General features: G+C 59.2%; 5 protein-coding genes and 1 long non-coding RNA gene across 11 annotated transcripts; 3 read left to right on the top strand and 3 right to left on the bottom strand.

Moving 5' to 3' along the window:
* Positions 1–238: 238 nt before the first annotated feature.
* On the bottom strand, positions 239–2,528 carry LOC311580150. Its single transcript, XR_014773381.1, has 2 exons — positions 2,352–2,528; positions 239–931 (listed from the first exon to the last, which is right to left on the bottom strand). It is a non-coding gene; the product is annotated as an uncharacterized lncRNA (long non-coding RNA).
* Positions 2,023–4,064, top strand: LOC311580146 (carbonyl reductase [NADPH] 2). Its single transcript, XM_084751437.1, has 8 exons — positions 2,023–2,161; positions 2,535–2,632; positions 2,743–2,897; positions 2,987–3,029; positions 3,119–3,218; positions 3,316–3,380; positions 3,609–3,726; positions 3,814–4,064. The coding sequence occupies exons 1-8, from the start codon at positions 2,110–2,112 to the stop codon at positions 3,915–3,917; spliced, it is 735 nt and encodes a 244-aa protein (XP_084607563.1). The 5' UTR covers positions 2,023–2,109; the 3' UTR covers positions 3,918–4,064.
* A 2,402-nt stretch (positions 4,065–6,466) lies between these two features.
* Positions 6,467–8,347, top strand: DCXR (dicarbonyl and L-xylulose reductase). Its single transcript, XM_084751438.1, has 8 exons — positions 6,467–6,612; positions 6,683–6,780; positions 7,224–7,378; positions 7,466–7,508; positions 7,586–7,685; positions 7,764–7,828; positions 7,915–8,032; positions 8,172–8,347. The coding sequence occupies exons 1-8, from the start codon at positions 6,561–6,563 to the stop codon at positions 8,273–8,275; spliced, it is 735 nt and encodes a 244-aa protein (XP_084607564.1). The 5' UTR covers positions 6,467–6,560; the 3' UTR covers positions 8,276–8,347.
* Positions 8,348–8,520: 173 nt separating this feature from the next.
* Positions 8,521–12,340, bottom strand: RAC3 (Rac family small GTPase 3). Its single transcript, XM_084751439.1, has 6 exons — positions 12,171–12,340; positions 11,489–11,560; positions 11,223–11,340; positions 11,051–11,113; positions 10,364–10,523; positions 8,521–10,257 (listed from the first exon to the last, which is right to left on the bottom strand). The coding sequence occupies exons 1-6, from the start codon at positions 12,203–12,205 to the stop codon at positions 10,127–10,129; spliced, it is 579 nt and encodes a 192-aa protein (XP_084607565.1). The 5' UTR covers positions 12,206–12,340; the 3' UTR covers positions 8,521–10,126.
* A 364-nt stretch (positions 12,341–12,704) lies between these two features.
* On the bottom strand, positions 12,705–19,713 carry LRRC45 (leucine rich repeat containing 45). Of its 3 annotated transcripts, none has more exons than XM_084751434.1 (18): positions 19,569–19,713; positions 19,102–19,368; positions 18,675–18,736; positions 18,170–18,240; positions 17,791–17,969; positions 17,489–17,617; positions 16,869–16,981; positions 16,480–16,538; positions 16,116–16,193; positions 15,631–15,766; positions 15,338–15,415; positions 15,125–15,236; positions 14,963–15,033; positions 14,551–14,643; positions 14,152–14,244; positions 13,662–13,835; positions 13,399–13,546; positions 12,705–13,170 (listed from the first exon to the last, which is right to left on the bottom strand). In XM_084751434.1, the coding sequence occupies exons 2-18, from the start codon at positions 19,319–19,321 to the stop codon at positions 12,974–12,976; spliced, it is 2,013 nt and encodes a 670-aa protein (XP_084607560.1). In that variant the 5' UTR covers positions 19,322–19,368; positions 19,569–19,713; the 3' UTR covers positions 12,705–12,973. The 3 variants fall into 3 exon arrangements, with proteins under 3 accessions (XP_084607560.1, XP_084607559.1, XP_084607561.1); XM_084751433.1 differs by having other exon boundaries at positions 19,102–19,411; positions 19,569–19,710; XM_084751435.1 differs by having other exon boundaries at positions 19,102–19,357; positions 19,569–19,708.
* Positions 19,714–19,800: 87 nt separating this feature from the next.
* CENPX (centromere protein X) lies at positions 19,801–22,411 on the top strand. Of its 4 annotated transcripts, none has more exons than XM_084751443.1 (5): positions 19,801–19,916; positions 21,533–21,584; positions 21,664–21,717; positions 21,875–21,960; positions 22,042–22,411. In XM_084751443.1, exons 1-5 carry the CDS (start codon positions 19,890–19,892, stop codon positions 22,054–22,056), a joined length of 234 nt encoding a protein of 77 aa, XP_084607569.1. In that variant the 5' UTR covers positions 19,801–19,889; the 3' UTR covers positions 22,057–22,411. The 4 variants fall into 4 exon arrangements, with proteins under 4 accessions (XP_084607569.1, XP_084607568.1, XP_084607567.1 ...); XM_084751442.1 differs by having other exon boundaries at positions 19,804–19,916; positions 21,872–21,960; XM_084751441.1 differs by lacking the exon at positions 19,801–19,916 and adding an exon at positions 19,923–20,078.
* Positions 22,412–22,713: the final 302 nt, after the last annotated feature.

Raw genomic sequence — 22,713 nt, 5'->3', positions numbered from 1 at the left:
CCTTTAATCCCAGCACCTGAGAGGCAGAGGCAGGCGGATCACTGTGAGTTCGAGGCCAGCCTGGTCTACAAAGTGACTCCAGGACAGCCAAGGCAACACAGAGAGACCCTGTCTTGAAAAACAAAACAAAACATAAAAGCCCTTCTTGATTTCCCTGCCCCTGGGGGATCAGTGATGTCTGTCCTCTCTGCCTTGGGTCCCAATGAGAAACCAAAGGAACATTTCACCCCAGACCACCTTGGGGAACCAATGAGTTTATTGGACTTACATATAGAGCATAGGTCAGGGGTTACTGACAGAAGTGTGGGTGACCCAAAAGTAGCCGCACCACACAGACAATGGCCTTTCGGGTGAAGTGCCCCTTCCTCTAGTCACCCAGCTGTTGACTAACCCTCCACAGTTCTGAAGTGGTTCGGCCCAAGGACAGTGCCTTACAACATAGCCCAAATTGTGAGCCACTAATATTTAGGGCAGAAGTCAACATGACTGTATTTTAAGGGCTAGAGACTGTCATTGAGACTGTGTAGGCCATACTGTCTCAACCACAATTTACCATCACTGCTGTTGGTGGGCATGACTGTGTTCAAGGAAACAAAGAAGTAGAAGATTCTGGGTGGCATGCCTTCAGTCTGTTCTGGGCAGATCTCTGAGTCCAAGGCCAACCTGGTCTACCAGAGTCAAAGTGAGTTCCAGGACACCCAAGGCTACACAGAGAAACCCTATCTTGGGGGGGAGGGGGAGGAGCAAAGAAAAGAGTAAGTCAACGTGACTTGGTGACCTTGCTGGTTCTAAGTTTCTCCAGAATTTTAGCTGAAACAAAGAGGGAAATTGGGGCTGAGGAAATGGCTCAGTGATGAAAATGCTTTCTATGTCGACATGAGGGCCTGATGCAGTCCTCGAGAGCTCACACGCGTGTGCAGCCTCAGCTTTCCTATGGAGAAACGGGAAGCAGAGACTCGCAAAGCCTTGGAGGCTCACAGGGCATCTAGCCTGACCTACTCAGGGCTGAGCACATATCTGCCCTCTTCCTGAGGGTCACTCAGGCGCCGCATGGAACTTGTCATCAAGAAGGGAAAGCAGCGGGCAGGGGCCTAAGCACACTCCTTGGGACGTCCCTGAGATGCTTGGTGCATCCAAACCTCCTGCTTGGTACAGCTGCCTTATGCCCTGCCAGACCCCCTGCTCCCTGCCCCCTAAAAAAGAAGTCACACAAGGTCAGGAAGGGCTTGGCACCAAGGCAGACAACATCTAGATGTAGAGAGAGGATGGAAGGTTAATCCTCTGGTTCTAAAACTTCCCAGAAGGATCCACCCATCTGCTCTGAGAATGGGGAGTCTCACTTCAGAGGGCAGCGGTCATCTCAGTGTGGTCACCTGGTGGAGATACCCTGGGACAAGCCTGGGAAGAGACTGACAGACTTCTGATGTGGGGCTAGGGGTGGCGTGGGAAGAGTTTTGCCTCAAGCTGTCATCTAAGCCACCTGCCCTACCTAGCTAGGCCAGGAATCAGATTACCACTCTTGTTATTGGAGCCTGCCTTTACCCGGGAGCACAGAGCAATCCCGATGCTGGATTATCTCCTGAGAGCTGCCAGTGCTGGGATAGTATGCCAACGGGCACAGCTGTTCTGGCCTGTCAGCTGGGCTGAAGCACCCGCAACTGACTGGAAAGTGCGGCTTCTCTTCCATTAAAATTGTCACCAGCTACTGATGCCCAAAGAAGGCAAAATCAGAAAACTAAAATTTCTATTCTCCTGGAATAGGAGTGTGGCCCAGCGGGACAAAGTTTGCCTCATACATAACGAGGGCCGAAGACCAAGTGTCAGACAAAAGAAAATGAATTTCATCCTCAGGCCTCATGCTTTCCTGTGACAATGTCTGTGCCGGCCCCTCTCCGAGGTGTGTGCACACGGTTTCTCATTTCTTCTTCAAACTCTAATAAGTAGCTGGCTGCCATATTTGGGGAGTAAGAGGTCTGCCCTTGTAGGAAGTGGCTCATGCCACCTTGGCCAGCCCAGTCGGCTCCTAGCTCCACCCTTGCCCCGCCTGCTAGCCCAGCCATAAAAAAGGGTGCTCATGTCTTGCTGCAGGGGGACGCTGGTGCCGACAGCATGAAGCTCAACTTCAGCGGCCTGCGCGCCCTGGTGACAGGGGCAGGGAAAGGTGAGTGTGAGCGTGTGGGGGAGACCGCACTGGGGAGAGGAAGGGGGCCAGGCTCAACACTGCCCAAGGTGACCTTGTCACAGCTCAGCCCTCCAGAACCTGCCTCCCATTGACTAGGACTGACCGGCTTATGTCACCCGGCTGGAGGGGACCAGGACGGGATGACAACCCACACTGGCCATCACAGTACCTGTTTCACTGCAGGGTAGCTCCTAGCTCCTAGGTCCCAGATGACAGCCACCAGAGGCATTCTTCCTTGGGGTCCAACACGAGCCAGCTGCCATGTAGGGTCTTCACTTCCACTTGGGATCCTGACTCTAGCTGTGACCCAGGTATATAGGGCCCTTGTCCCAACCATATTTCCTCTCTGCAGGGATTGGGCGCGACACTGTTAAAGCCCTGCATGCCTCGGGAGCCAAAGTGGTTGCCGTGACTCGTACCAACGCAGACCTGCTCAGCCTTGCCAAAGAGGTAAGGCACACAGCCCTGCCTCACCTGGGCCTGCTCCCCACCCTCAGGGACACCTCGGAAAGTGGCTGGAGCAGTGCCTCAGGCCACCAAACAATGTCGCCCGCCCACAGTGTCCCGGGATAGAGCCTGTGTGTGTGGATCTCGGTGACTGGGAGGCCACAGAGAAGGCGCTGGGCGGCATCGGCCCTGTGGACCTGCTGGTCAACAATGCGGCCCTGGTCATCATGCAGCCCTTCCTGGAAATTACCAAGGAGGCCTTCAACAGGTGGACACTCGGCAGGGGAGGGTGGGTGGGCTGGGGAGGGCTGCTGAGGGCCAGAGGTGTAGGAGGCCACTATTGTCCCCTCCTGCCAGGTCCTTCAATGTCAATCTTCGTGCCGTGTTGCAGGTGTCCCAGGTGAGATGGCAGGAGGGCTGTTGGCCCAGGGGAACACCTGGAGAGGGTGGGGTGGGGCGAGGTGACCTACCCACAGCTCTGTCTTCCAGATGGTAGCCAGGGACATGATCAACCGTGGAGTGGCGGGGTCCATTGTCAACGTCTCCAGCATGGTGGCCCATGTCACCTTTCCTCAGTTGATCACTTACAGTGAGTGCACCCTCCAAAAACTACAGGAGTCCAGGTTTTTGGTGAGCCTCATGGAAGAGTAGTTAAAGGGTCCTCAGCATTCCCCACTCCCCCACAGGCTCCACCAAGGGCGCCATGACAATGCTGACCAAGGCCATGGCCATGGAGCTGGGCCCACACAAGGTAGGCACAGGGGCTGGGCCACACCTGAGGGACAGAGGATGGGCACTTGGGGTGGGGGGTGGGTTGAGGCTTACGGAGGTGGACACGAGGCTCTGGGCAGTGCGGTCAGTGCTCAGCTGGACAGAGGAAGCAGCTCCTCAGGCTTGTCCTGGGGCGGTCAGTCCTGAGCTGTGTGGTGGAGAGGGCGAGTTCATTGGCTGTGACACCAGCTGTGGCTTCTGACCCCAGATCCGGGTAAACTCCGTGAACCCCACTGTGGTGCTGACTGACATGGGCAAGAAAGTCTCTGCAGACCCCGAGTTTGCCAGGAAACTCAAGGAACGCCACCCGCTGAGGAAGTTCGCAGGTCAGCTGGGGACAGGGGCTGAGGGAATCAGCGTTGGCTCCCAGCAGCCACCAAGCAAAGGCCTTTGACTGGTCTGCTCTCCCGCAGAGGTGGAGGACGTGGTCAACAGCATCCTCTTCCTGCTCAGCGACCGCAGCGCCTCTACCAGCGGCTCTGGCATCCTGGTGGACGCTGGTTACCTGGCCTCCTAGACTGCCCAGATGCGGTGGACCCCGTAGGCCCTGTCTGCCAAAGCGGCTACCGATCTCATGACCCCGCCCCCAGGCCACAGCCCCGCCCTCCGCACAGCTCACGGTTCCGCCCCCATGTTATTGTCCGATCCCAGAACCTCTCCAAGCTCAGCACCTTGGACTCCTGTCCTCATTCGCCTAAATAAATGTGCCACCATGTTTCCCGAACCACTGCACAAGTCTCCTTGGGTGTGGCCCGTTGCAAAGCTGGATGCTTGCTCAAGTTCCGCTCCAGGCGTTTCACCTCAAAGCCTGCAATCCAATCCCAACTGTGCCTCGTGACTAGTGTGACCAAAAGGCAGCGGCTCATCTGAAAAGAAGGAGTCTGTGTTGTCACGCCCCTCCCCTTAGTGCCCACACCTTTCCATTCGTGGGTTTGGTACCTGTTGGTGCTCTGACCTCCAACCTGGCAATCAGGGGAAGGGAGCGAGAGGAAGGTCAAAGGTCACCTCTGGTCTCTTAGTGCAGGAGAGAAGCTGCAGGGGTGCGATTGTAATCTCGCTTTCTTCTCTGGTGGAGCCCATGTCCACTTCCCTGCTGGACCATACATAAAACCATGCTAAGAAGGTTGCCCAAACCTGGTTGATGCGTTCACAGCTGGCTCGCTGGTGTGTCACCCTGGCCTGAACCCAGGCTTCTCAGAGCGTCTTGCATGCCCTGGCAGGTTCTCCTGTGCCTGCTAGCTTTGGCCTGTGGCATCTGGTAGTCTGCTGGGCCTCAGGTGGGCAACCATCTGAGCTGGCACAGGGTCCCACTCAGGGCAAGTGGCACCGTGGGTTAAGGTAAGAGCTCAAGAGAGCGCACGGCACAGGCTCTGAAAGTGCCTCTCTCCAGAGAGCGAGGCCGGAGCTGCATCTGTGTGCACCCAGGACCACAGAACAGTGAGTGAGATTCGTCCATGTCCTGGAACCCTGAGCCACTAGTGAGGTCTAAGCAACTGGGTGCTTAGGGCAGGTGTAGGGCAGGCTGGGTGCTGTTCAAGGTTGGGAGCAGGTGGCCCTGTTTGCAGAATGCCCTTTAGCAGAGGCGAGCCGATCAAAGATGAGGAGGGAGCCCTCGCCTGTCTACCCTCCAGCTGTTTTCTTTCCTTTAATTAAAAAAAAAAATCACTATTATTTTATACATATGAGTGCCCTCTGCCTGTATGTCTGTGCATCACGTGCATGCCCACACAGGCCAGAAGAGGGCTTGGGTTACCCTAGAACCCGTGCTCGTGAGCTGCCATTTGTGTGCTGGGAAGCAAACTCAAGTTCTTTGGGAGAGCAGTCAGTGCTCCCATCCACTGAGCCCCTGTAGCCGACTTCCAGAATGGCGTCTTTTGCCCAACGCCCCACCAGTCACCAGATCCCTTCTACTGGCCAGAGTGGGTCCTCAAAGCCGTAGTGTTGGTCTTCCTTGCCATGGCCCTAACAGCAAACTTTTTTTTTCTCTCTCTCTCTCTCTTTCTTTGTTTTGTTTGTTTGTTTGTTTTGGTTTTTTGAGACAAGGTTTCTCTGTGTAGCCTTGGCTGTCCCGGACTCACTTTGTAGACCAGGCTGGCCTGGAACTCACAGCGATCCACCTGCCTCTGCAAACTTCTCATAGGGAGACCCAGTGCACACCTGGCCATTCAGTCATCTGTAAGTGGCTCCCCAGCCTTGGAAAGCAGTGTCTGTCTGGCCACGTACATCCGCAAATCCTCTCTCTTCTTGTCTGCTTACTCTCTGTAAGGGGCTAGTGGCCTGATGCAAGCTGGGTGAGGTCATCTTGGGCTGCAGCAGCTCCCCTGGATGCTAACTCAGGCCTTTATTTGTTTGTTTATTTATTTATTTATTTATTTTGGTCTTTCTTTCTTTCTTTCTTTCTTTCTTTCTTTTTCCGAGACAGAGTTTCTCTGTGTTAGCCCTGGCTGTCCTGAACTGGATTTGTAGACCAGGCTGGCCTCAAACTCAGAGCTCCACCTGCCTCTGCCTCCAGAGCGCTGGGATTATAGGTGTGCACCACTGTCTGGCTCTTGTTTTGTTTTGCTTGTCCGCGCCCCCCACCCCCCCAGATAGGTTTTCACTGTGTAGCCCTGGCTGTCCTGAAAGTCACTTTTTAGGCCAGGCTGGCTTCAAACTCACAGATATCCTCCTGCCTCTGCCTCCCAAGTGCTGACATTACAGGTAGCGTCATCACTTCCTGGCTTTAGATGTCCAGTTTCCTTCCTTTATTGTCACCCATTCCCAGGCCCGGGGAAAGAGCTTATAGAAACGTTTTCAGACATGCCCCTCGGGTTCACGAGTATCACGCGACTCCTGGAAAAAATTACCACGCTTTTCGTGGAGATCTTCTCGCCAGTGGAAACCATGCATGCTGACCAGGGTTCACAAGGCTGATGATTCTCCCCTCTACTTTTGGGTAAAGTCCGCTGCAAATTTGAGAAGCTGCGTCCCTTGGTTCTCAGAGCCCCGCCTCTGCCACGCCCACTTCCGCTCGTCCAATCAGCACGACAGACCCAGCTTTTATTTCAATATCCCCGCCCTCTTCAGGACGCTGCCCCTGCGATTGGCTCTCCTCGCCCCCGCCCCTGATTCCGGAACTCCAAGTCCGTCCTGCCCCGGGGCTGGACCAGACTAGGCCACCATGGACCTGGGGCTTGCAGGCCGGCGGGCGCTGGTCACGGGCGCGGGCAAAGGTAAGGCGGCGGGCGAGGGGCGCCGGCGGCCGGGAGACGGGGTCCCCGCGCTAACCCTCGCTTGCCTCAGGCATCGGGCGCAGCACGGTGCTGGCGCTGCAGGCGGCGGGCGCACACGTCGTGGCCGTGAGCCGGACCCGAGAGGACCTTGACAGCCTGGTCCGCGAGGTAGGCGCCGGGTCCAGAGGCCGCGAGGGTTGGGGTTGGCGTTAGTGGCCATGTGAGACGCACTGCGCCCCTTACACCGTCACCCGGGGCTCTCCTTCCTCGGCCCCGAGCGAGCCCGGTGGTCCGTTAGGACATCCTGGCTCTCAGAGTTTAGAAGAGACTGGAGTGTCCGAGGAGGGAGCAGTCCTGGGTCCAAGAATGCTAGGCAAAGAGGAACTGCACTGCCCGGAGGTGGAGCTGTGTCTCCCAGTTCACCTCGCAATTTGCTGCCGTAGCTGGAACCACCGCCACCCCCACCGCCACCCCCAACCCCACGCCCGCCTCTTCAGTTGAGAGTCCCCTTCCAGATCCAACTCTCCCAGGTGGAAGAGGCGAAAGCAGCGGCACTTTCTTGGGACACAGTTGCTCACGGCTTTGCTTTTCTCCAAAACACGCACACACAGTGTCCTGGCGTGGAGCCTGTGTGTGTGGACCTGGCAGACTGGGAGGCCACAGAAAAGGCCCTAAGCAATGTGGGACCTGTGGACCTGCTGGTCAACAACGCTGCGGTGGCTCTGTTGCAGCCCTTCCTGGAGGTCACCAAGGAGGCCTGTGACACGTAAGGCAGCAGGGGTTGGGGGAAGCAAACCATCTCCCGCTGCCGCCCCCAGGCCTGCGCCTGACCAGGCCGTCCATTCACCCCTAGGTCCTTCAGTGTGAACTTGCGGGCTGTCATCCAGGTGTCTCAGGTGAGCCGCCCTACCCGGCTGGAGCAGGGACCCTGAAGAAGAGTGCTAGTCCTGTTTCATGTCCCTCAACATTTCAGATTGTGGCCAAGGGGATGATAGCCCGCGGAGTCCCAGGGGCCATCGTGAACGTCTCCAGCCAGTCCTCCCAGCGTGCACTGACCAACCATACTGTTTACTGTGAGTAATCCCAGCCGGGCATGACCCCCTCCCTGCTCCAGGGGGCCAGTTTGGGCTCTACAACAACCCTCCTTACAGGTTCTACAAAGGGTGCCCTGGACATGCTGACCAAGATGATGGCGCTAGAGCTTGGGCCCCACAAGGTGCGTTGGGCTGGAGCAACTCCTCCGAGCAATCTTTATGGCCAGGGCACCCTCCCACGTCATTTCCCGTGCCCGCCTCTTTGCAGATCCGTGTGAATGCAGTAAACCCCACGGTAGTGATGACACCCATGGGCAGGGCCAACTGGAGTGACCCCCACAAGGCCAAGGTTATGCTGGATCGAATCCCGCTTGGCAAGTTTGCCGGTAAGTTAGGCAGGGGTCCAGACCTGGTGCTTGCCTGGGTCCGGGTAGGAGTGGGGGTGGGGGCTCGGAGGCGGGGCTTCGGTTGGGCTGAATGAGGGATGCCTCCTGCATCTCCGCTCTTGACCTCCGCTCCCTACAGAGGTGGATAATGTGGTAGACACCATCCTCTTCCTGCTGAGCGACCGGAGCAGCATGACCACTGGCTCCGCTCTGCCGGTGGACGGGGGTTTCCTGGCTACCTAAGGCCTGAGGCCGTCCACCAATGCTCTTCTCGGGACACCGCCCTCCGCCCAACGCAATAAATCTCTCTGCCCAGCCCGTGTGCCGACTCTCAGATAGGCAGAGATCCGTGCCATCTGTGAGCCACAGCAGGTGTAGGCCCCGGCTCCCACACACTCATGTCTGGCCAGCTCCCAGGCATGGGACGGAAGGCAGGTTCTTCCAGAAGGCTGGACCCTCAGGAGGTTGGTCAGTTTTTCTGAAGACAGTCTGCTCAGAGGTCTCGGGGTGGAGCTGTGGGTTTGGGTTGGTGCTGAGCAAAGGCTCCGTGTGACTCTGATGTGAACGCCAGTTACCTTACTTGCAAGCCAGCCAGTAGCCCACACCAGAGAAAAGTGGCACAGGTTACTAGTTTGCCAATAAGCCGAACAGCTTTTTTGTTGAGTTGATTAACTGTTTTCTAACACTTGAACATTCCCACAACCCTTTGCGCTTCTTGCGACATAGAACCCTGGTGGTATTTAACTTGCAGTATCTGAGTCCCAGCCCTGGTCCGCGCGCTGGGCCACCCAAGCCCTGGTCCGTGCAGTTTGGGGGGAACCTCCAACTCAACATGAAATGACAGCAAGTGGGTAGCTTGAGGTGGATCTGGGGGGACACGCAGGTGAGGAGGTCCATAGTAGCACCCCATAAGTAACAACATGAGGTGTAGAAGACAGCAACATATATTAACTAGGAAATGATGAATCCCCTAATTTTGTTCTCAGCACAACTAACTGTAAGTTGTACGATTTAATTATTAATAAGAGCCATTAAACAACTGGCTGGCAAACTTCCTGGGGGGAACAAAGGTACCAACCCGGTTTCTGAGCCAGCACGGACCGCCTGCATGCACCTCAGAGGATGATGTGTGGCTGCAGAGCATCCTCTGGCCGTCCTGAGATGGCCTGTGGCCTCTGGGGCGAAGTTCGAGTTGCCAGACCATAACTTTGGGTCTCTGGGGCTGGCCCCCTTCACTTCAGTCAGCATCTCATACCAGACAGAGATGGGTCAAGTAGGCTTCCAAGAAACTTTTTTTTCTTTTTCTTTCTTTCTTTCTTTCTTTTTTTTTTTGAGACAGGGTTTCTTTCTCTGTGTAGCCCTGCCCCAGGCTCACTTTGTAGATGAGGCTGGCCTCAAACTCACAGAGATCCACCTGCCTTTGCCTCCCGAGTCCTGGTGAGATTAAAGGCCGCTGCAGCCCAGCTCCAGGAGACTTCTTAATAGACCATTCTTGTCAGCTCAATGAGCCTGCTGCAGCGTGTCCCCCAGGTCTGCACACAGAGGCCATCCTGTATACAGCTAAGTGTGCATACCCCTGCTTTGATCTGAGTGGTGTCACCTCCCACACCTAGGGTGTGTTAGGCTCAGAGCTTCCTTTGGAATTGTGTGGTCCAAGGCGCTGCGAGGGATGCCAGCCTCTTTGCCCTCTTTAGGGGAGTGGCTGGGGCAAGCACAGCACGGAAGGTGAGCAGACGCAGACAGTGAGACAAAGGGGGCAGTGAAGGTTTATTGTATAAAATAAGAAGGGGCTGCTCTTTCCTGGGACGTGATGAACAAAACCCACCCCCACCCTTCCCTCCAGGGAAGCCCATCCTGGGGCTCCCCTGGACCCACCCCTACAGCCCCGAGGGAGACCCTGCTCCCTCCTGGCCTCCCATAGGGCCCAGGGGAGGCTAGAGTTAAATCCCAGAAAAAGGAGGCATGGGAGACAGGACCCCATCACCCCAGCCTTGCCCCCATGCTCCCCTCCCCCCACACCTCCCACAGCGGACTCAGGGACACCAGACAGCTCCACACGAGGGCACACTTGAGCCAGGCCGGCCACACAGGGTTCTAGAAGACAGTGCACTTCTTGCCTGGCTTCTTCACCGGAGGCGGGCAGAGTACAGCCCGGATGGCCTCATCAAACACTGTCTTCAGACCTCTCTGGGTCAGGGCGGAGCACTCCAGGTACTTGACAGAACCTAGGAGCAGTCATCGCAGGGGAGGACAGAGAGTGAGAAAGGGAGCAGCAGAGGCAGGGCAACCTGCGCCAAGCACACCCCCAACCTCCGCCCCATGCTTCCTCACCGATCTCTCTGGCCATGGCCAGGCCTTGTGGGTAGGTGATGGGCGCTAGCTTCTTGTCCCGCAGCCGTTCAATGGTGTCCTTGTCATCTCGGAGGTCCAGCTTGGTGCCCACCAGAAGGATGGGCGTGTGTGGGCAGTGGTGCCGCACCTCTGGGTACCACTGTGGGAACAGAGATTCTGACCTTTCAGGCTTCAGGGACCTCCCAGTCTGCCCAAAGCAGCCCCAGTTCCTGAGGCTTTTCCCCAGACACACTTGGCTCTTCCTGCTTTATAGAGTGACTAAGAGTCTGTTGGGTTTGGCCGTGAACAAAGATAGCCGCCCAGGGCTGGAGAGATGGCTCAGAGGTTAAGAGCACTGCCTGCTCTTTCAAAGGTCCTGAGTTCAATTCCCAGCAACCATAACCATTTATAATGAGATCTGCTGCCCTCTTCTGGCCTTCAGGTGTACATGCAGGCAGAACAGTCTATACTTAATAAATGAATCTTTAAAAATAAAAGACACCCATGCAGGGAGTCCTGGGACTGCCTGCAGCTCCTGCAGCTCCTCAGTCAGGGCTCATGGCCACTGGTGAGCTGTTCTCCCCACACCCTGAGTCCTTCAGCGCCTCCCTCAGCAGGAAAGATCACTGGGAGAGACCCGTGCTCAGTGGGGGTGTGCTTCCTGTTAGGACCCCAGGCCCACCCTACCTTGGCTCGGACGTTCTCAAAGGAGGCCGGGCTCACCAGGGAGAAGCAGATCAGAAAGACGTCCTACAGAGGAAGGACCAGAAAGAACTGACCACAGGATGTCCAAGTAGCCCGTGTCTCCTCCCCCTTCGGGAGCCACCCAGCGCCTGGAGTTGGCCCTCTTGCCACCTACAGTTTGAGGATAGGAGAGTGGCCGAAGCCTGTCGTAGTCTTCCTGGCCAGCAGTGTCCCACAGCCCCAGGTTGACCGGCTTCCCATCCACCATCACGTTGGCCGAGTAGTTGTCGAAACTGCAAAGTGGGAAGGCTAGGCTGGGCACGATGCCAGGCGACCGGACCCCACACAGAACCCAAATTCTATAGCCGGTGCCTCAGCCTCACCACGGAAACCCAGAACCGCTAGTGGCCAGAGAGCCACCGCCCACCCCCACGCACTCACACTGTGGGGATATACTCTCCCGGGAAGGCGTTGGTCGTGTAGCTGATCAGCAGGCACGTCTTCCCCACGGCACTGTGGAAAAGAGGTTCAGCCCACGTGGCTCCGGGCCCGAGCCTCCACCCCTACCCCCGCCCCCACCCCACCCCGCAAAAGGGCAGCCCGCTCCCACTGAGCTAGAGGTTAGTTTGGGTGACTGGGGCGGGGTGGGTCTGTCGTAGCCCAGCAGATCTGCAGCCACATGGGGGGGCGGATAGAAAACAACCAAGGGCAGGCTAGCCTGCGAGGGACCACGGTAGTGGGCGCGGCTGCAAGGGCTCACAACCCTGGACAGGGCGCGCCGCAACGCACAGGGGCGTCAGAGCTCCCGGCACCTCGGGTGGCTGGCGCGAGGGTGGAGCCACCCAGGAATCAGCGCAGGTGAGGCCCGGCCCCACCCACCGCGAGCACCGGGCAGAGGCCGGGCAGCATCAGGTGTGCCTGGGCTGGAAGAAGGTGGGCAGCCTGAGCTTGACCCCCCACCCCCCACCCCACCGGGCCCTGGACGCACGCGGCCGGGCTCCGGGGGCGCGGCGGAGCAGCCTCGCCAGGACCCCCGCGCGTCTGTTCGCCCCGCCCCGCCGAGCCGCACCCCGCAGCCGCCTGCCAGCCCCTCCGCCCCTGCCGCTCCGGACAACGCACTCACCCGTCGCCGACCACCACGCACTTGATGGCCTGCATGGGCGCGGGGCCGGGCGGCGGCGGCGGCGGGCGCGGCCGCGAGCCGAGCTGCGGAGAAATGCCCGGCGCCGCAGCGGCCGCGGACCCGAACGCCGAGCGAGCGGCCGGAGACAGCCGAGCGCCGCCGAGCGCCGGGTGCGAAGACAGCCGAGTGTGCGCAGGCGGGGCGGGGCAAGGGGCGAGCTGCGGCGGGGGCGGGGCCCCAGCCGGTCCTCGGACCCCGAAGGCTCCGGCTGAGGGTCCACACCCAGGAACAAGGACGTGGCACGAAGCGAGCTCAGGTGGGGTTCCACGCCGCCGAGCTGGATGCGCGGGGCGGCCGAGCCCGATGCTTCGCGGGGACACCCGCCCATCCCGCAGCCGAGACACCCTCGTGTCTGCACACCCAGTACAGGGGTGGCTCTACCCAGCCGCCCGATAGCGATCGGGGTGACCCAGTCGTCATTCGCGCGGTCCGGGCAGCGGGAGCGGGAGCAAGGAACTGGACGAGAATGTATCACCAAGTACAAAAGTCCTGTATTTCCACCCCGCGGTTGAGGCGTCGGCTCCCTCCCGCCGCAGCAGTACTGCCCTGGTCCGCGGTTAAGGGACTAGGTCGTCTGAGCGCGTTCCTGCGCGCTCCGTCCCGCCGTGGACTACCCTGGATGAGCAGGTGTGCCCGCGAGCACTGTCGCCGCAGCTAATGCTTTTAGACCCCCAGGCTTGCCCTTGAGAAAGGGATGCGGTACTTCTGCCCTCGCTGGGCACCCCAGGCCTCCCTCCCTTCCTTCATTTAGGGGGGCTCAAGGCTCTCAGTGGGGACCCCTGCACGTAAGACAAGATAGCGTTTTGCAGGAAGCTTGCTCTCTGGGCCTCTTCGTCCCGGATTCGGGAAATCTCTGCTTCTTTGAGCCGCAGCTTCTCTCGGAGAGATGCGTTTTCACTCTCTCTGTCCAGCAGCGCCTCCCGGTGCTCACTCCCGACCACTGCAAGTGAGAGCTCACTCAGTAAGGAGGGGATAGGTGCCTTGACGCCTTGAGGTGAGGTGGGGTGGGGTGGGGGTGGTGCGGGGAGGGGGGACAGAGGCAGGTAGATCTCTGTGAGTTCGACGCCAGCCTGGCCTATAGAGCGTGAGTTATAGGACAGCCAGGCTGCACAGGGAAGCCCGGCCGTGGGCCACGCTCAGCTGCCCAGGTGGTGTGTGCTGTGCTTACCCTTCAGCTGGCGCTCCAGGGCTGCCACTTTCTCCCTCAGCGCCTCCTGGGCCACCAGGTCAGCCTGCATCCGGCCCATCTGCTCCTGCAGCTCCACCCTCACCCTGCTCACTTCAGCCACTTTTTCTTGGTCCTTGTTGCTGAGCTCCTGGGATTGGGTTGGGGAGGGTGAGATCACAGCCTGGGCAGGACCCCTCTCCCCCGCCCCCCGCCCCTCCCCCCTCCCCCTTCCTCCCACCCCCCACTCCCCAAAGCTGTGCTACCTGCTGCAGCTCCTCCAGGCGCCGCTGTTGGCCCTCTATCTGCAGGCTCAGCTGGCTGGCCCGGGCCTGGCACTCAGCTACCTTCTGCTGCTGCTGCAGGCAGGAACCCTGCGCCTCGTCCCTTGCCTGCACCAGCAGCCGAATCTTCTCCTCCAGGTGAGCAAGGCGGTGTTGCTGCGGGTATGGGAATTAGCTGAAGTATACGCAGGCCTCCCAGTCTGAGCTCAAAACTGGAGGGACAGGCGGTCCCCAAGTGGGCCGACCTCGGGCCCGCTGCAAGGACCGAGGGGGCGACTTCATGGGGTCGCTAAAGTTGTTCTGCAGCCAGAAGCACCTCCCACTGTGCTCGCATCCCCCACCCCCACCCCAATGTATCTGGCCAAGTCTACCTGTGGCCTGTAGCCTTCCTCGCACACCCATGCAGCCTGCTGGCTGCTGGATCCGCTGTCTGAGCCCCAGCCCTGAGGCCCACAGCCCTGGTCTTGCTCACCTCCTCCAAGCGGGCCTGGTTCCTGGCTTTGATGAGCTCCTCCTCAGCTTGGCCGCGCTCACTCAACGCTGCTGTCTTCACGCGGCTCAGCTCCTGCATGGCAGATAGCTACCACTAGCCCGTCCTCTTGGCCCCTCCACCTCCAGGATCCAGGGCTCCTTCCAGGCCACTGAGCAGCCAGGACGGAGAAACTTCCCCACAAGTCTCCTCAGGGCCACGCACCTAGTCCTCGCTCACTGAGCAGGGCTTTTACTACCAACGAGGCCGGAATGCTATTTTTAGTTTCTCTCAGGGACACTGATGGGCGGACCCTCATGTTAAGACCTGAGGGGTGTTCCGGGGTCCTGAGGCCATGAATACCACCCTGTACTCAACTCAGGGCCCATGTGGGGGTCTCACCTCCTCCAGGGACAGCCGCAGGGTCTCTAGTCTCTGAACCCTCTCCTGCATGGCCCTCTCACTCTCCTCCAGGTGACGGGTCATGTGATCCACCTGTCAACCGAGAGGGTCAGCTAGCAAACCCCGGCTCCCCTAGCCCTCACCCCATGGAGTCCCTGCCCTGGAAAGCAGGTGTCACTTGGCAGAGGCCTGCCCTGAGGGCCCTGGTGGACACTACGGGCAGAAGCTCTGGTCGGGAGGACACACAACAAGGAGTCCACCGCTGCCTGAACTATAGACAGGCAGCTCCGGCGCCGCCAACTCCAGGGTCCCCGGCCAGGCGCACACTGGGAGTAGTGCATCAACACAGGGCTGGCCTGCGGGGCCCCAGGTGCAGGCAGGAGACCCATGGGTGTCCATAGACAGCAAGCACCTCCTTGGAGCGCAGCTTTTCCAAGTCTTCCATACTCTGTTTGGCTCTCCGCTTCTCCACATCCAAGCGCTCTGGAGAGGGAAGAACGTGGTGAGCCGTCTCTGGGGGTGTTTGCCCCCGGGGCCCCTTGTCCCTTCAGTGCCAGGCCCTGCCCGCGCCTACCCTCGGCCTGAATAGCACGGATCTTCAGCTCAGCTGACGTGTTCGTCAGCTCCTGCCTGGTCAGAAACAGCTGCTCCTGCTGTGACTTCACCTTCTGCTCCAGCTCATCCACCTGGGAGCGGGCAACACCAGAGGAGGCCTCCCTCCTGCGGCGCCACCCTGGGCTCTTTGGGCAGCTGGCTCCATCCCCCCTCGGACCCACACCCCTCATACCTGGCTCCTAAGCAGCAGGTTCTTCTCAGTGGCAGCAGACAGGTCCCTGAGGAGCTTAGATTCCCGGTCGGCAGCTTCCTAGAGGGGAAGGTGACAGCCACCACTGTCTGGGGAAGGTGACAGCCGCTACTGTCTGGGGAAGGTGACAGCCACCACTGTCTGGGCAAGGTGACAGCCACCACTGTCTGGGCAAGGTGACAGCCACCACTATCTGGGCAAGGTGACAGCCACCACTGTCTGGGCAAGGTGACAGCCACCGTCTGGGGAAGGTGACCAGGCAGCCCAGCTCCTACCTGCTGCTCTAGCTTGCGCTCTTTCTCCTGTCTCTGGGAGAGGCTCTGCCGCTCCTGTTCTGCTGTGGCGAGCAGCTCCCCCAGGTCCTCCACCTTCTGCTCTGACAGGGCCAGAGCAGCCTCTGTCATCTGCAGCCTACAGAGAGGAAGACGGTCAGGAACGTCGCCTGCTTGGCAGAGGTCTTCTGTTCTCATGACTCCCAAGCCTCTATTCGAACTCCCCCATCTGCCGTGTGGCATGGTTCTAAGTGTGAGGTGTTCGAAAGCAGCCCCCCTCTGCTGTGTGTCACGGTTCTAAGTGTGAGGTGTTGGATGGCAGCCCCCCTCTGCTGTGTGTCACAGTTCTAAGTGTGAGGTGTTCGAAGGCAGCCCCCCTCTGCCGTGTGGCACGGTTCTAAGTGTGAGGTGTTGGATGGCAGCCCCGCTCTGCCGTGTGGCCCAGTTCTAAGTACGAGGTGTTCCAAGGCAGCCCCCCTCTGCCTCACTTGGCTTTGAGGGCATTGATGATTGACTGTCTCTCATTGAGGGCTTCCTGAAGCTGCCCGACTCGTGCTGCTGAGGCCCTGTGGATGAAGAAGTGGTTCTGGGAAATGCCAGCTCAGAGCCGGACCCCCGCCCCCCCCCTCTCAGCAGCTGTTGATCTACACACTTATTTCCATAACATCCCCAGGCCTCCAGGCACAGAGCTAAGCATTCATGCCCACCAGCCCACTGGCTTGGAAGCAATGACCTTGTCCTCTGGCCTTGCGTCAGACAGGGCTCAGGTTAGGTCACTAACGAACCAGAAGCCAGGCCCTGAGACCCGGCTAAGCTACGGCCCTACTTCCGACAGCCCCAGGGCTGGCTCACCGGCTGCTTCTGGCCATTTCTTCCCGTTGCTTATCAATGGTCTCCATCAAATCCAGAAACTGTGGACAAAATCAGTCAAAGCATCATTAGGAGCAGGGTCTACCTCGGTTAGGGCTACGAGAGCAGGTCCCCATAACACTTCAGGCCATGAAGAACTCAGTTGTTTTGACCCCACCGCCTCCTTCAGAAGGTGGGTGACTGACAGAGGGAGACCTGGAGGGGAGGACTCCAGTTTGCGCTCAACTCTGAGCTGAGGTCAGCATACAGGAGGTGGGGCCAGGGGGCCCTGGTCAGCCTTGGCTCAGAGACCCTCAGGAGGAGGGGTGGATATACTGTGCGTGTAAGGGAGAAAGCTGCCAGCCCAGGGCTGGTGAGGGCACCGAGCTCACCTGCTTGGACTTCTCTTCCTGGAGGTGTTGAACCTCCTTGCTAAGGATGGTGGTGCGGGCTCGGTTCTCCCGAAAGGCTGTGAGCCGGTCCTGGTTGTGGTTCATGGCTTGCTCTGTCAAGAAAGTGCCATGTTATCCACTGGGCTCAACTTTAGGGGCGATGACCAGCCCTGTCCTGCGCTGCCCGACCCTGGAAGCCTGGCATCTGGGAGCCCCACACGAGGAAGGGTATTTGACTTTAAGGGGTGGGGGCTATAATGACACAGGCCTGGCACCCCCCACCTCTACCCACTCTATGCACAGCACAGGCACAAACTCACGAGTAGCTGGCGAGGGGTGAGGGGATACCAAGAGGTCTCCCTAGCGGAGGCTCTGGACACTTGCCGGCTGTCGGAGGAACGCTTCAAGCCATGGGGCCTGAGGTCCTTGCCTGTGAAGTCAGCACCCGTGACTACAGAGGTGGGCGCCAAAAAACCTGCCTGCCTTGAGCTAGCCACTCGTATCCCGGGCGGCCACACCCTTCTGTGGCATTAGGGCTTCTGTTAACGGACTCCAAGCCTTGCCCCGACACCCACCCTGAGGCCAGCCTGGAGGCAAAAGGCAGCCCTGAGCGCCCATACCTACGGCTCTCAGGATGTCACCCGGGATGTTGTTCCCAGCCAGGTCCATCCTCCACAGGGTTCTGTTGCTGGGGAGACAGTTCACCAGGGCCCGGCCCCCCAGGAGGCCAATGTTATTCCAACGCAGGTCTGGAAGGACACGCGATGTCACTCAGGTGGATTGGAAACGCTGGCCTGGCCCAGGGTGCTTTACTGCCTGTGGCTGCCAACACAACCAGGAGCCCAGGGCAACCTCACCAGCATCCGAGGGACAAGGTACCCCAGTGTCTCACTGGGGTACAGCAGACTTCAGGGGACCTTACCCAGATGCTGGAGGGTGGTGTTGCCCTGCAGGGCCAGAGCCAGCTCCTCCGCTCCCTTGTGAGTGATCTGGTTGTTCCGGAGGTCCAGCTGCCGCAGGGTGGTGTTGACCGCCAGGCCCCCACAGAAGGTGGCAAAGGCGTCTTCCCACATGCCTAGGTTGTTCCACTCTAAGATGAGGCTGCAGGGAGGGCGGACACAGGTTCTCGGCTCAGCAGAGCACTTGCCCCACGGAGTCCAGGGCGTGTGGAAGGCAAGGCGTGGCCAGCTCACTCCCCACCAGCAGGTGCAGAGCTGGTTGCAGGACTGTGCCCACCGGGGCCAACCCTGAGCCCACAGACATGACGCTGTGAGGAACAGGTGAGGCCTGGATGTAGTCACCTCTGGATGGACCTGTTCTGCTGAAGGAGCCTTCCCAGAGCCTCGGCTCCTGTAGCTCGGAGGTTGTTGCCCTAGGAGAGGAACACCTTGGCCAGTCAGTCTTGTTACCTGGCTCCTAACACCACGTCTCAGGCAGTGGGGAAGGCTAGGGGGCAGCTCTGGGCAAAGTTGTGGCTGCCAGGTCCTAATTTTTTCCTGATCTTAGGACCACCCTACTGGCCAGTCCCTTGGTGACTTTGTGAATGCTGTGGAGATCAGGGTATGTAGGGCGTGCTTGAGACAACACTCTGCCTTGTAGACACTCCCCAAACCCATGGCACTGTCAGGGAGCAGCTCTGAGACACTGGGTATTGGGAACTCTTACAGACATGGCCTGGCAACTGTCAAGACCCCAGGTCCCTGCCTGGGTCTCTCGGTCTCTCTCTCTCTCTCTCTCCCTCTCTCTTCTCTGTCTCTCTGTCTCTGTCTCCCGCCGCTACCCGGGGTACAGGCCTCCTGTGCTCACCTTCAGATCCAGATGCTGTACAGTGGTGTTGGCACACAGCCCTTGGAACAGCAGTGTGGACCCTGTGTAAAGGGAGTTGGAGGAGAGGGCTGTCACAGGGGGCTGGCTGTTCTTGGGGTACCACTGTTTTGGGTGGCTGTAATGTCATGTTAGAAGCATTCGAGCTTGCCAGGCGTGGCCGTTCTTGGGCCAGCATGGGTGACTGTGAAAGCTGTCTCTATTACAGAGACATTGGTCTCTACTCCCAGGTTTTGGAAAAGAATTCTGAGGTGCAGAGATAGGAGAAAGCAACGGTGGATCCCCCACAGAGACTTTCCTGCTTAAGGCTACCCAGGTGAAGCAAAGCCAAGACACCCGCCCACCCAGAGGCCAGCGCGGAGGCAAAAGGGCGTAAGTTTCAAGTGCTGTTCTGAGGCCGTGGCCTCACCTTCCTCACTCAGCATGCAGTCGCTGAGGACAAGCTCCTTCAGCAGCGTCTCCTTATGCAGCAGCTTGCCAAGGGCCCTGCAGGTGTCCACCGTCAGGCTCTGGGTAGCCAGGTCCAGTTGGCCCCGCGGAAGCTGGTGCAGTCGCTGCAGAACAGCCTCCTGGGGCTCAGCCCCACTCTCTTTGCACAGGCGGTTGTAGGAGCGCCGGAACTCCTCCATGTCCCCGAATGCTGACAGGGGCTCCCAAGCATCCCCCTAGAGACGGGCTGCAGATGAGCTTGCTAGGCCGATGGCTGGGAGCCCCTTTCCCTAGGGAGGGTACACGGGGATGAGCTATAGAGAGGAGAGGCCTGAAAGTGTGGAGTACAAAGGAAGTTGGAAGCGCCTGACGAAGGGGTTCGGTGATAGGGAGGGCCGGGGCGCAGAGCACTGGCCCAGGAGAGCTGGTAGGAGGCTTTGCACGTACCCTGGTCCCGCCCTGCGGCCCCCAGCCCGCCCTCGCGACGTGGCCTAGGGTAGCTGGTGCTGTGCTCAGGACGCGGTCCCGCGCGCCTCAGTATCCAGGAAGAGTGTGGCGCGCAGGGAAGAATAGAAACTACAACTCCCAGGAGGCATTGCGGAAGAGGTGCTAGCCGTAGGCCAATGAAAGCGAAAGGCGGGCCTGCGCTGGGGAGCGCTTGGATGATTGGCTGCTGGGGTTAGAGGCGGGACTTCGGGGACGGGCTCCGCGTTCATTGGCTGGGATGAGGGAGGGTTCCAGAGAGAGCGCGCGCAGAGACCGTGGGCGATGGAGGAAACCAGCGGCTTCCGGAAGGTAAAGACCCTGCACAGCGGTGGCAGGTTCGGTCGGGCACTGCGGGTCCCCGCGTGACCCCTGTGCATGCGCGAAGTCAGCCTCATCGCCGTGCTCCTGCGTCCTTGGCGGGGGGTCCGGCAGCAGGGGAGGCCTGGGCAGGGCAGCCCGCGCGCTCTGCAGGTAACGGGCTGGACGGTGCGGTCTCCCCCTCGGCACACCGACGCGGGCCTCCCCTGTTTGGGTCCAGGTCATCCCTCAGTGACAGGTTCGCCCCTTTGCTAGAGGGAAGCTGAAGCGGGGGCGTCCCTTTCCAAGCTAAATGGTGCGGTTAGGAGTCGCCTTTCCTACCAGGCCAGTGCGCGCCCTGTGCGGAGTTCGGGCTGCCCTCTCTATCCCGTTCAGTACTTGAATAGAGTTTTGGGGGGTTTGGCCAGAACCGGGGCTGTGGACTATGGTGAGCGGGCTGTCCCAGGACTGACAGGGAGGGAGGGATCTGTATGCCTGGCTGTGGAGCAGAGCTTGATGCGCCACAGGTTTTTCTCTAACCCTCCCCTCCAGCAGTCACATCCACTGGCCCATGGACCGGCCTGGGCTTTGGCTGCCTCCCCGACACGGGCTTCCGCCCAGGTGCTAGCGATCGGCCCGTTGCGGGTCGAACCGGTGGAGCCTTTAGTGTGCAGGGGAAAACCCCCAGCAGGTGGCGCTGCTCTCGCATAGTTGTTCCGACTAGTTCACCTGTGCCTCGGTCAGCGTGTCCGCTTCCACCCGTGCCCCTCTGCCGCGAGTGGGTATCATGGCCTCCGTGTGCTGATGCTTGTGAATCCAAACTACCTTCCTCTGCAAGCCACCGACTTCTAGGGTCGTGGGCGCCTGTTGCTGCGGACCTTTTGCCTTTTCCCAGCCACTGCCTGTTCTGCTCTGCACTAGGAAAACGTGAATGGTCTCATGGCTTCAGACTGCACTCGTCGTGTCTCGCTGAATCCCTAGGCCTCCGGATTCCCCCCTCATCCCCATCTCTCACACTGCCACCAACCTGAGGCCTGGCTACGCCCTGCCATTACAACCCGTCGTTACGGCTGGGTCTCTCCAGAGACCTAAGTGTCTTCCCAAAATTAGTGTTGTGTCTCCATTCACAACTAGAAATGACTTCCAGTTTCTTGCCAGTGACAGCTCATGGGTGCTTGGGTACATGTATGTCCACCCACCTATCCCTCCAGCCACAGCCCAGCTTTAACGTGCTGATGCCGTGTGTATGTGTGACTAGACACAAGCCAGGACTGCCAAAGGGGTCAGCATTCCTCAAGGCTGCCAGGGTCCACTCTCGGCGCATATGCCCTCCCCACCCATCTGATGGAGTATTATCTCCCAGCAGTGAAGGTAGAGCCCTGTCCCTCAGTGTCCAGGATGTCACTGAACTTTCTCGTGCTCCCTCGTCCCTACAGGAAATAGCCCTTATTACATCTCCCCTCACAGCACATCTGGCTTCGTCCCCTCAGCACGGGAAGCAGCCCAGGATGGCACTGTTCTTAGCTGCAAGTCTCAGCCATCTTCCATCCAGAACCGATCCGTGGGGGGTGGGGGTGGGCCATGGCACTGACTCCTCCCTCCCTCCCTCCCTCCCTCCCTCCCTCCAGGAGCTGGTCAGCAGACTACTCCACCTACACTTCAGGGATTGCAAGACTAAAGGTTCGGGGTCCCAGTGGGGTGGGAAAGAAGGTGGGGGTGAGGGTGGGGCTGTCCTGTATGACCTGCCTTTCCCCTGCAGTCAGCGGGGATGCACTGCAGCTCATGGTGGAGTTCCTGAGAGTCTTTGTAGTCGGTAAGCTAAGGGCCAGCACCAGAAAGATGGACGTCCCTTGTTTTATTTTTCCCGGCTACCACCAACCCTGAGGGCTGACAGTAGATGCAGAGGAGACCAACAAGGGTGGGGTAAAGCTGCCTGGCCTCCCTGGCTCACTTCAGTGTTTCACCAGAAGCCGCTGCCCGTGCGGTCCGGCAGGCACAGGCAGAAGACCTGGATGATGTGGGCGTGGACCAGCTGGAGAAGGTGCTTCCGCAGCTGGTAGGTGGGATGCAGGTGGGGTGGCCAGCTGCTCTCCAGAGCGGCGCCAGTGTGGTCACTGAGCACATTTCTCTTCCATAGCTCCTGGACTTCTAGAGTTACCCCTCCTGCCAAGTCTACAGTGAATTCCCACCACCAATGCTTAGTTCCTCAGTTCTCCAGCTTCCAGAGGCTGGGGAGGCTCAGCAGCTGTGACCCTCCCTAGCTGGTGCCTCTGGGGTCCTTGTGAGACAGGTGGCGGGAAAGGTGAACCAGCCTGCAGGCAGCCATCGCCCCCAGCCTCCACTATAAACAAACCAGCTGGGGCAGGACAGCCTTCTTGCCACCCTACAGCAAAGCTGCTGTGTAGCCTTTCACCAGCTGACCCCCACCCCCAGGATGCCTCCCTGAGCTGTGAATTGGTTCTTACAAAGCAATATCAATAAATCAACAGCATCGCTCTGAGGCAAGGCCTTCCTGTCGCCACTAATCACTGCAAGTCAGCTGCTTCAAAGCTTGAGCGCCATGCTGCCTTCCGTCTGCCTCAGTGGGACAGATGCACAGCTCTAGAGCCGGCAGGACATGTGTGCACATACGCAAGAAGACTGGAGCCTTCACACAGTGGCTCCTGCCACAGGCCACAGCAGCTGCCACTGGTAGGCAACGGGCTGCGACCATGTTTCTGTGAAGTGGAGGCACAAGGTGAGAAGCCCGCAGAGCTGCGGCCTGGGCCTGTCTGTGGCCACTCTCAGCTGCAGAGGGTCCTCCTTTAGC

Source organism: Acomys minous, assembly GCF_964271855.1.
Source record: "Acomys minous genome assembly, chromosome: 12".
Classification (NCBI taxonomy): domain Eukaryota; kingdom Metazoa; phylum Chordata; class Mammalia; order Rodentia; family Muridae; genus Acomys; species Acomys minous.
The sequence above is the reverse complement of the archived record's forward strand: the minus strand, read 5'-3'. Positions and strand labels throughout refer to the sequence as shown.

Bases quoted from the DNA above. Each gene is read 5' to 3' on its own strand.
- LOC311580146 (XM_084751437.1), top strand. From the start codon at position 2,110: ATGAAGCTCAACTTCAGCGGCCTGCGCGCCCTGGTGACAGGGGCAGGG. The intron at 2,162-2,534 runs GTGAGTGTGAGC...TCCTCTCTGCAG, and splicing joins GGTGACAGGGGCAGGGAAAG to GGATTGGGCGCGACACTGTT. The intron at 3,030-3,118 runs GTGAGATGGCAG...TCTGTCTTCCAG, and splicing joins CCGTGTTGCAGGTGTCCCAG to ATGGTAGCCAGGGACATGAT.
- LRRC45 (XM_084751434.1), bottom strand. From the start codon at position 19,321: ATGGAGGAGTTCCGGCGCTCCTACAACCGCCTGTGCAAAGAGAGTGGG. The intron at 16,982-17,488 runs GTATGGGCGCTC...CTTTCTTGACAG, and splicing joins TGACATCCTGAGAGCCGTAG to AGCAAGCCATGAACCACAAC. The intron at 16,194-16,479 runs GTGAGCCAGCCC...CTTCATCCACAG, and splicing joins GAAATGGCCAGAAGCAGCCG to GGCCTCAGCAGCACGAGTCG.
- RAC3 (XM_084751439.1), bottom strand. From the start codon at position 12,205: ATGCAGGCCATCAAGTGCGTGGTGGTCGGCGACGG. The intron at 11,561-12,170 runs GTGAGTGCGTTG...TCTTTTCCACAG, and splicing joins TGCGTGGTGGTCGGCGACGG to TGCCGTGGGGAAGACGTGCC. The intron at 11,341-11,488 runs GTGAGTGCGTGG...CCCACTTTGCAG, and splicing joins GGAGAGTATATCCCCACAGT to TTTCGACAACTACTCGGCCA.
- DCXR (XM_084751438.1), top strand. From the start codon at position 6,561: ATGGACCTGGGGCTTGCAGGCCGGCGGGCGCTGGTCACGGGCGCGGGC. The intron at 6,613-6,682 runs GTAAGGCGGCGG...CGCTTGCCTCAG, and splicing joins GGTCACGGGCGCGGGCAAAG to GCATCGGGCGCAGCACGGTG. The intron at 7,379-7,465 runs GTAAGGCAGCAG...ATTCACCCCTAG, and splicing joins ACCAAGGAGGCCTGTGACAC to GTCCTTCAGTGTGAACTTGC.
- CENPX (XM_084751440.1), top strand. From the start codon at position 19,983: ATGCGCGAAGTCAGCCTCATCGCCGTGCTCCTGCGTCCTTGGCGGGGG. The intron at 20,079-21,532 runs GTAACGGGCTGG...CCCTCCCTCCAG, and splicing joins GCAGCCCGCGCGCTCTGCAG to GAGCTGGTCAGCAGACTACT. The intron at 21,718-21,871 runs GTAAGCTAAGGG...GTGTTTCACCAG, and splicing joins CCTGAGAGTCTTTGTAGTCG to AAGCCGCTGCCCGTGCGGTC.